Below are 10,314 nucleotides of genomic sequence, written 5' to 3'. Positions count from 1 at the left end.
TAAACTTTGTGTTTAAAATATTTCCATATTTTTGAAGCTACTCTCTTCGGTGCTCAATTACCTGATCGCTTACCTCAACTATGGAATTTGATTTTACCGAACACACTAAAAGATGAAACCAAACAAGATAATATACAAGAGGATGAAGGAAATTTATTAATTGTCGGTCTACAAGTATTAGAAATCATGGCACCAAGTTTGGATAAGTCTTTGTTACCGCCTGTGTTAGAGGTTTTACCACGATTATGCAGTCTACTAACGCATTCATACAAAGCTGTTAGACACATGACCTCGCGATGTATAGCTATATTAGCTACTCTAGATACAGAGAAAGTAATTTTAAACTTTATCAGATACATATTGATAGACATAACAATATAGATAGAACAAAAGATTAAGAAATGTATTTTATTTTTATTTATTTTTTTTTTTTTTAGACAATGGTACACATATTACGCAGTGTTATACCACTCTTGGACACAACTGGCAGTGAGAAGAGATGTTCTTCAGGCATAGTGGCACCGAACAAAGTCGATTCCGTACGCCAAGGAGCTGCGGAAGCTCTAACTTGTATCGTCGAAAGCTTAGGCGTACATGTGGTGCCATATGCAGTACTCTTTATGGTACCTTTATTGGGACGTATGAGCGATCAAAATCAATCTGTAAGACTAGTTTGTAGCGCAACTTTTGCTACGCTCGTACAGTTGTTACCGCTAGATCCTGGCGCAATTGCAGATCCACCAGATCTAGTGTAAGTTATTCATGCGAGATTATACATATAATTATACATATATATATATTTTTGGTAATATGTGTGGTTGGTGTATAAATAATATTCCTGAAAAAAAAAACGGATGACAACACAACACAATCATTAAATGTCACATCAATGATTGTACCTACTAATGTCACGATATTATCGTTTTTTAAAATAGTGAATTAAAAAAAATTAGATATTTCTATAGTAATTCGATTTACTAAAGAACCACCTTAATAACTATTTCGTTATTCGCTATGAGTACTGAAAATCTATAGTATATGTAACGTGAACTGTTCATGCGCGCTCAGTGATTACTGAAAATCTATAGTTCACATTACATATACTACAGATTTTCAACATAGTGAATAACGAAAGAGTTATTAAAATGGTTCTTTAATAAATCGAATTACCATAGAAATGTCTAATTTTTTTATATAATGAAATTGAATGAAGTACCGAAATTGACGTGTGCAAAATTCTATGGTATTAATGAAATAAGAGAGAAAAAAATGTTAAAGATGTAACCTTTCCCTTATTGAGTATTACTTACTGACAGGTAAGGCTCGCAGACGCTTCTTTGACTAACTGCACATAAATCTTACCGTAGACTTTTCTTAAAAATAAGATTATAATAGTTTAAAAAATTACAATTTTAATAATCACAAAAAAGTAATAATAGGTACAGTCATTCTGGAAAGTTTTACGTGCATAAACTTTCATATAAATTTAACTTCGAAAAATAAACATAATTTTATCGTTTTCATTCGATCAAGATGCAGCTCTTGATTTACTATCGTATATTCCACTATTTCATTAAGATATACACACATAATTTAATATTTTATGCAGATATTTGTAATTTTGGGTAGACCCTTGTGAAGCATCTAAATTTTTAGCATTTCACTAAAGAACCACTTTAATTAACACAACTTAAAAGATATTCTACTAAGGTACATCGCTTTACTGACCAATCGTACATATTATTGAAAGCTCACATTTGAATTCAATGTTTCTTATATAATATATGTACAGACAAGAAAAGGCACAAGAGAGAAAGTTTTTGGATCAACTTTTAAATCCTCATAATATTCCTGATACGGAGCTACCGATTTCTGTAGCCGCAGAATTACGTTCGTATCAACGACAGGGTTTAAATTGGCTCAATTTTCTGAATCGTTATCATCTTCACGGAGTGTTGTGTGATGATATGGGACTTGGAAAAACACTACAAACGCTCTGTATCTTAGCATTGGATCACCATCGCAATTCACAGGCACCGACTAGTCTAGTTGTATGCCCACCAACTCTAACCGGTCATTGGGTATATGAGGCTGAGAAATTCTTCAAAATAAAGGATTTGTCAGTTATTCAATATGCTGGCACGCCACAAGATCGCGAGAAATTGCGGCTTCGAGTGCCACATCACAGGCTCGTAGTTGCGAGTTATGATATTGTACGAAAAGACATTGAATTCTTCGAAGCGCATCAATGGAATTATTGTGTGCTCGATGAAGGCCATGTAATAAAAAACGGCAAAACGAAAAGCGCTAAAGCTATGAAGCGATTGCATGCTAATCACAGGCTTATATTATCCGGCACACCTGTACAGAATGATGTACTCGAATTGTGGTCTCTTTTCGATTTTTTGATGCCAGGTTTCCTCGGCAGCGAGAAACAATTTGCCGCTAAATATTCCCGTCCTATTTTGGCCTGCAGAGAGCCAAAAGCAGGACCAAAAGAACAAGAGGCTGGTGCTTTAGCTATGGAGGCTCTTCACAGACAAGTAATTTGTGTTCTCCATCCTCCCTTCTTATTTTCATTAAAGGTCCTTAGTTTAAGTTCTGTCACGGTGATTCATTACTGTAATTGATTATAGGTATTGCCGTTCTTACTGAGACGAAACAAAGAAGACGTGCTGCAAGATTTACCACCCAAAATCACGCAAGATTATTACTGCGATTTATCGCCTTTGCAACGCATACTTTATGAGGATTTTCGCACTCGTCATTCCGCTCTCACTAACAATTCCTCGTCTTCTAACGATTCTCAAAGTAACGTGTTCGAAGCGCTACGATATTTGCGTAACGTGTGCAATCATCCAAAATTGGTGTTAAGTCAAGGGCATCCATTATATCGAACAGTACGTGCTAAAAAACAAATATTTAAAAAATATATTAAAAAATTATTTAAAGAAAAATGTGTGTGTGTGTGTGTGTGTGTGTGTGTGTGTGTGTGTGTGTGTGTGTGTGTGTGTGAAATATCTTGTTTCACAGTCTTATATTTTTCAATTTTTTTCATTTAGTTTATGAAATCTGTTGTAATAAATTTCCTATATGATTTTTTTATATTTCCAGGTGTGTGATATGTTGAAGCAGCAACAAAGCACTTTGGCAGAAATTGAGCACGGCGCCAAGTTACTTGCATTGAAACAATTGCTATTAGATTGTGGTATTGGGCAACAGCAACAGCAGCAAACTCGCAATTCCTCCGTCGCTGTGAATCTTACCGCAGAAAGCACTCATTCCCAGGAACAACAACTAGTGAGCCAGCATCGTGCTCTAATTTTCTGCCAATTGAAGGCAATGTTGGACATTGTGGAGGAAGATCTACTTCGCACGCATCTGCCGACAGTAACATATCTCCGTCTAGATGGCAGTGTGCCGGCGGCGCACAGACATTCTATCGTAACACGTTTCAATGCTGATCCATCGATAGATGTTCTTCTGTTAACCACTCAAGTCGGTGGTCTTGGATTAAACTTGACGGGAGCAGATACGGTCATATTCGTGGAGCACGATTGGAACCCTATGAAAGATCTCCAAGCAATGGACCGCGCGCACCGTATAGGACAGAAGAAAGTAGTCAACGTATACCGGTTAATTACTAGATCGACAGTAGAGGAAAAGATCATGGGGCTCCAAAAATTCAAACTTCTCACTGCAAATACAATAATATCGACAGAGAATGCTTCTTTGGAAACCATGGCTACTGACCAAGTAATTTAATTAACATTTAATATCAAACTTTATCGAAACTCACGTAATGTAAAATCGATTTGATTTCTTTAGTTGTTGGATCTGTTCTCGTTGGATAACGGAAAGGAAAAAAGGATGGATCATCAAGAAGATACTATTTCGTCGAAACTTCCTGGCCTATCAGGTATTAGCCGTTCTGTGCTAGATATCCTACCTGAACTCTGGGAACAGCAGCAATATGACGACGAATATGATCTCGACTCATTTTTGTCTACTCTGAAGGCTGATAGCCAGTAAGCTTACCAGTACCTTGATAAATTCATTCAATATAGATTTAGAGCTCGGTAAGTTTTTCGTGTAGCTCAAAGCTAGCACTGATATCGAATGAAAAATATTATAGAAATCGGATCCAATTGTTAACTCTTGGTTGCGTAGCATATCTCAATGGCCAAAAGCGATCTTTATATAATTTACGTAATAATAAAAATTACGTAATAATAAACGCATTATTAAGACATTTAATTAAGAGTTAACAAATCTAGCTCTGTTGCAATAGAAGAAATCATTACGTCTTGCAATAGAAGAAATCATTAAGTCTTACAATAGAAAAATGACATCAGCGTACCTAAACTCAATCTATATATAGTAAGTAAGGATAAATTAAGGTATCTGCGTAAGGTAAACGTGTGTTTTGTTTAGTTGTAATAATTTATAAAAATGCCGATACAATTACAATTTCGCATTTGTACCAAATGACGTCATGGTGCATAATTATTTATAATGTATATTGTACTAGTCTTTTTTTCTATATCATGTCGAATCAGCAAACAACAATACCAGTTGCTTCATATTTGCTATTTACGTGCATTCTCCGTTAATGAGAAAATTATATTCTTCATTAGAAAACATTACACAGAACAATCTTAACGATAAATTGATAAGATTTGTAACTTTTGATTGAAAGTGTACGAAATCACATCAATTTATTATAAAAACTTTTCAATTATTCAAGATATCGGCACTAACGGAATATGGAATAGCTCTATAGATTCTGCACTGTCGCACATAAGATTTTAATTCACAATTTTGATTTATTTCCTGAAACCATATTACCCGCTGCGAATATATTATGTGGATCCAAATGCGCTTTAGTCGCTCGATAAAGAGAAACACTCGCTTCTCCAACGGCTTCGGGATAAAACGACGCACGTATTTTCCCTACTCCATGATGATGGGAGAGCGAGCCACCATTGGCGAGTATTTCCTCCCGCGCTGCATGCTCAATGGCCTCAAAAGTTTCTACAGAATTCTCCATATTTGAGCTAATTGCCAAGTAAAAATACACGCAACAACCCACGTCATAGGTCTGTGTGACGCGACATGAAATAAAATATTTACTGATACCGTGCACCTTGCAATCTCTGGCCACGCGAGACTTTACATTTCTGCATAATGATAATGCACGATTCCAAGAAACGGAAGTCTCAAATGATTCTGCAAATATGTTAAACTCGATTGCAAGGTCACGGATGTACGCTATCACGAATGTTAACATGTAACCTCGTTCACCGTTCGCTTCGCCTGCCGGTATGCCACCGTATTTATCAGCTATCTTGTAAATTTTTCGTTCCTGAGTCGCAGTATCCTCTGCCACATCACCCTCCATTAATAGCGTGGCCACGCATATCTGATCCCATCGAAAACCTTTTATTCGAGTGATGTACATATGTTTTAGTCCTTGCAGAATCAAACCGCCCCAACCAGACTCCGGGCGTAGAGTTTGCCCCATTTGGAACTGCTCGTTGTCCATTAAACGTATGCTGGCAGGTTGACACCGTTCCTTCGCAATCTATAAATATATTCATAACAGAATTATATTCTTTTATTGATCTTGTACGAGATGGATCGTATTCCTTTACTGTGTACATGAAAACAGACGTACATACAATAGTTGTCTTTCGTCGGCTTTCTTTTGTCATAATATTTGTATTGGGCAAGTGTTAACAAAGGAGCACGGTCCTTACCGGTTGGCTTAATGTAAGTGTCAACATAAAGCATACGCACCTCTTGCAATGCACAAACGCCGCTCAGAAAATGTGGGAATACAATACTGCCGTATTTCACTATTCGCGGTAAAGGTCGTATCTTTAATACAATCTCCGTGATAATTCCTAATGTTCCTTCGCTGCCGAGTATCACATGATCAAAATCCGGGCCACAAGATACGCGAGGTACCAGATTACTTCTTTCTAAAGTGATAACAGGATCCTCTGTTCTTCCAGTGACCATTCGCAATCGCACGACCAAATCTTCGATGTTACCGTATGTGTTCTTTTTCATACCGCTTGCCCTAGTCGCCACCCATCCACCTAAACTATTTGAGACAAACTATTTTCAACTTCTATACATTCAAAATTTTGTTTCTTACAAAATTTTGTTTCTTACAAAAATTTTAAATACTGATTATATTAAATACAACGAATTTCTTAACGGCATACATCATAACGCAGGATGTTGGCAGCTAATATTTTATATTTTAATCACATAACAATTAAATAAATAGATGTTTCGACCTTAAATTAGGTCATCTTCAGTATTACAAAAATCCTTCAAATCCTTCCAATTTACGCATAAGAGTACATTCTCACACAACCAAAAGTTTTATATCTCACGTTATAAAATTAATTCAAAAGAACGAACGTTAAAATCAAGTTATATTTTCTAAGGAGAACTTTAAAAAATAAGTTAGTCAATTATTGTATCGTATTTTATTCCTGAGAATTTGTTTACCTTTAAACTCAGTCGAATACTTCCATCGCTCATCTTTAGTTATTCCACACATAATTTCTAGATTCTAATATGCATGGATGAATATTCTTACATTAATAATAATAATTTATAATTAAAGTAACGACAATAATATAATACCTATGTACAATAATCTCTATGAGTTTTATCAGGACGTAGTAAACTTGTTATAACGAATTAACTAATAAAAAAAAAATATAAAGCCTTTATATTCAACTCAAATTATGAGTCCATTTATAAACAATTTTTGTAAAAAAATTAATAGAGAGAGTAATGTTTAAGATCGAAATATCTTTATTTAATTGTTATGTGATTAAAATATTAAAATATTAACTGCCAATATCCTACGTTGTAATGTATGCCGTTGAGAAATGATGTATTCGTTGTATTTAAAAATTTTACGACGTATCGATTTTGACTGATTATATTATTACAGGACTAAGTTATAGATAATAAAAAATTTTGAAGATATACATATATTTTTGTTGATTTAATTTAAATTTTCAAAAATATTAATATATTCCGTATTTTGAATTGAAGTTACAATCATGTCTTATATCTTGAGAAACGTTATATAATATTATTTAACTTTAATTAAATATGATAATTCGATTCTCTATTTTGTATTTTGATATCCACAGGTTATATGACACAGGATCTCTTGTATTTTGTGCTTTACACAATTGACTATTTTACTTAGCCTTGAATCATTGAAGTATATACACGTTTATATAAATAATAAAATGTTGACTACATGCTACAGTTTTTCTGATACGATAACAAATATTATGAATGAATACAAAAGTAAAGTAAGCTTTATTGTATGTACGTGGCGATATTTTATAGCAATTTACAATGTGGAGAAAAATGAGTTTTATTTGCTTTTCATGCTATACATTTAAAATAACTTACACTCTAAGCTGAAAAAGTACTATTGAGTTTTGTAAGAAACATAATCAAAAAGTACATTTTATTATCACAAATGTTATCAATCATTATTGCATATATATAAACGTTATATAAGCACTTGCTTTTTTCCACCATGATATACCTGGTTCAAAAACATTACAAACTTTTATTTTGAAAACACGGCATTATCGAAAAAAAGTTTTGTTCAGACAAAATTGTTCAGATAAAAATTGTTTTCAAAAAAGTTTTATTTACTAATCTTATCAGTTTATCCTTGAGTGGCGTCGCCAATGTCAGATCAAGATCACATCGATTTTTTTAAATAGAATATCCTACTTTTATTTCTAGAATTTAGCTGATATCGAGAGCTTTTCAAAACGCTATAAGAAAAAATTTTTTATTAAGTACTTTTTGAATATGAAGCTTGAAAGTTACAGTAGCGCCGTACATTAACATTATTCAAGGTATCTGATCGATGATTAAAACCTTTTGAATATTGTTCAGGATATCATTTATTGGAGGTTGTAGTTCTTTTCATTTTTATGTAAACATTAATTTTTAATGCAAAAATAAAAAAAATAATCTCCAATGACCTTGATCTTGATAAATGTTTTAGCCGTCAGTCCGAACATCTTGAATAATACCGGTGATACTGTAACTTTCAAGCATCATAATTCGAAAAGTCCTCAATAAAAAATAACTTTATTATAGTATTTTGGGAAGCTCTCGACATCGGCTATTAAATTCCGGAATCAATAATAGGGTGTTTCATTTAAAAAAAAATCGACATGATCTTGACATGACTTGGCAAACAACCAAGTCAAATGAAGATTAATAAATGAACCTTTTTTAATCCCACAACAATTTTTCTCAAATGTATTTCCGAGATAAAAATTTGTAACGCTTTATTTTAAACATCCGGTATAGTACATACATATACAGAATGTCCCAGAATTACTGCCAAATATTTTATGTGCTAGTAGAGGGGATTAAACTGAGTAGAAAAGTTCTCTATCATTTTATAATTTTCGCAATAGTTAACAAGATATCAATTATTAATTATTAATAATCGCCGAATATTGATTTTCAATCATTTTTTACTCAAGTATTACAACTTTACAGAAAAACTACAACTTTACAGAAAAACAGCAAGAGACAAAAATTGTTTATTTTATTATAAAGTTCTGAGAAGAGTTTAAGAGTTTTTTAGTACCACATTTTCTTATGTTGGTCAAAATAGTTGCCTGTGTGTGTGTGTGTGTGTGTGTGTGTGTGTGTGTGCGCGCGCGCGCGCGCGCGCGCGTGTGAAAGAAAATGCGGAACTAAAATTGAAAAAATTCTGAAAAAAATTCTTAAAACTCTATAAAAAGAAAATAGACAATGTTTATCTCTTGCTGTTTCTCTGTAAAATTAATAGTACTTGAATAAAAAATTGAAAACCAATATTCGGCGATTTTTAGTTTTTTAATATCTTGTTAACTATTGCGAAAATTGCAAAATTGGTAAAGTAAACTTTTCGACTAAGTTTAGTCCGCTCTATCTGCGCACGAAATATTTGGCGATTATTCTGTGATTTATTGATGTAAGATCAATATAAATCAATATGATATTATTTTCGATATAAAATCTATAAGATTAACTTAATTTTAGCTCTTTTTATTTCAGGATTTAAAGTTTGAGATTTTCATTTAAAAAATCAAGTTAATCTTGTAATAATTCCTGGATTGAATCTGACTCCATGGTAGTCTATCTAAACGTAGAATTTTCTGCTCTTTTCATTTCTGGAGTAAAAAATAGAGACTTCTATTTAAAATAACCAATTGCTTGGCGGATGATCAATATTAACGTGATCAAACGAAGCAGCTTCTAGTTGATTTATTAATTTTCCTCATAACTTGTAACGTACTCAATAAAAAAATATTTTATTATAGTATTTTAAAAAGGTCTTGATGTCAGCTATATGAATATAAAATAAAAAATTGAGGTTTCCACTTAAAAAATTTAGGTAATTTTGACTTTAAGGACATCTCTAGATCAACCAAAGTCATCACTTTCTTTCTCCCTAGTAACTGAGCAACTTTTATATAAAACATTTTTCCGCATCTTTTATATTTTTCGAGATGTTTCAATGTATCACTTCAGATAACTTAGAGTTGTTAAATAGACGTCAATTAACCGGAAGTCGCCATTTGGTGTATCCTAGTATCTATATAATACAATTCCTGGTCTTAACTTCTTCTTTCTTTAACATTGTCTTCTTTCTAACTAATAGTAAGAACTAATAGTAAGAACACATATGGCGGAACCAATCAGCATTAAGCATATGCATTGGCGCCACTCTCTTTATACCCACTCTAAGATGACTCATTCTGTATACAGAGTGTTTGATAAATAACAAAAAGTAAAACTCTCGCATAAGATAGAGTGAATTAAACTGAGTTGAAAAGTCCTATATTATTTTACAATTTTTGCAATAGTTAACAAGATATTAATTACTATTAAATTTAAATTTAATTACTATTAAAAATCATCAAATATTGATTTTCAATAATTTTTTACCCAAGTTACACATTTACATCAACTTTACAGAAAAACAGCAAGTGACAATTGTTTATTTTCTTTTCATAGAGTTCTAAGAATTTTTTAGCACCGTATTTTCTCACATTGAAAAAATAATTGCCAATAAGAAAATGTAGTACTAAAAAAGTAGATAAAAAAAAGTTACTATTTTTCTATAAAATTGATAGTATTAGAGTAAAAAATTATTAAAAACCAATATTTAGTGATTTTTAGTAATTGACATCTTGTTAATTATTGCGAAAATTGCAAAATAATAGAGGACTTTTCGACTCAGTTTAGTTC

General features: G+C 32.7%; 2 protein-coding genes across 4 annotated transcripts in view; one reads left to right on the top strand and one right to left on the bottom strand.

The window, feature by feature from the left end:
- LOC108690108 (TATA-binding protein-associated factor 172) overlaps positions 1 to 4,360 on the top strand; it is a 9,544-nt gene extending 5,184 nt beyond the window's left edge. The window contains exons 9-14 of the mRNA XM_018197233.1: positions 38 to 333; positions 438 to 751; positions 1,793 to 2,543; positions 2,637 to 2,900; positions 3,115 to 3,756; positions 3,829 to 4,360. Of these exons, the coding sequence (XP_018052722.1) occupies positions 38 to 333; positions 438 to 751; positions 1,793 to 2,543; positions 2,637 to 2,900; positions 3,115 to 3,756; positions 3,829 to 4,032 (2,471 nt within the window). The 3' untranslated portion in view covers positions 4,033 to 4,360. The remainder of the gene's footprint in view (positions 1 to 37; positions 334 to 437; positions 752 to 1,792; positions 2,544 to 2,636; positions 2,901 to 3,114; positions 3,757 to 3,828) is intronic.
- A 64-nt stretch (positions 4,361 to 4,424) lies between these two features.
- LOC108690156 (alkyldihydroxyacetonephosphate synthase) overlaps positions 4,425 to 10,314 on the bottom strand; it is a 16,162-nt gene continuing 10,272 nt past the window's right edge. For all 3 annotated transcript variants that reach the window (XM_018197309.1, XM_018197311.1, XM_018197310.1), the window contains 2 exons: positions 5,800 to 6,109; positions 4,425 to 5,584 (listed from right to left, as the gene is read on the bottom strand). In XM_018197309.1, the coding sequence (XP_018052798.1) occupies positions 4,814 to 5,584; positions 5,800 to 6,109 (1,081 nt within the window). In that variant the 3' untranslated portion in view covers positions 4,425 to 4,813. The remainder of the gene's footprint in view (positions 5,585 to 5,799; positions 6,110 to 10,314) is intronic.

The sequence above is a fragment of the Atta colombica genome, unplaced genomic scaffold (genome assembly GCF_001594045.1).
Source record: "Atta colombica isolate Treedump-2 unplaced genomic scaffold, Acol1.0 scaffold295, whole genome shotgun sequence".
NCBI lineage: Eukaryota > Metazoa > Arthropoda > Insecta > Hymenoptera > Formicidae > Atta > Atta colombica.
This window is presented reverse-complemented; position numbering and strand designations above follow the sequence as displayed.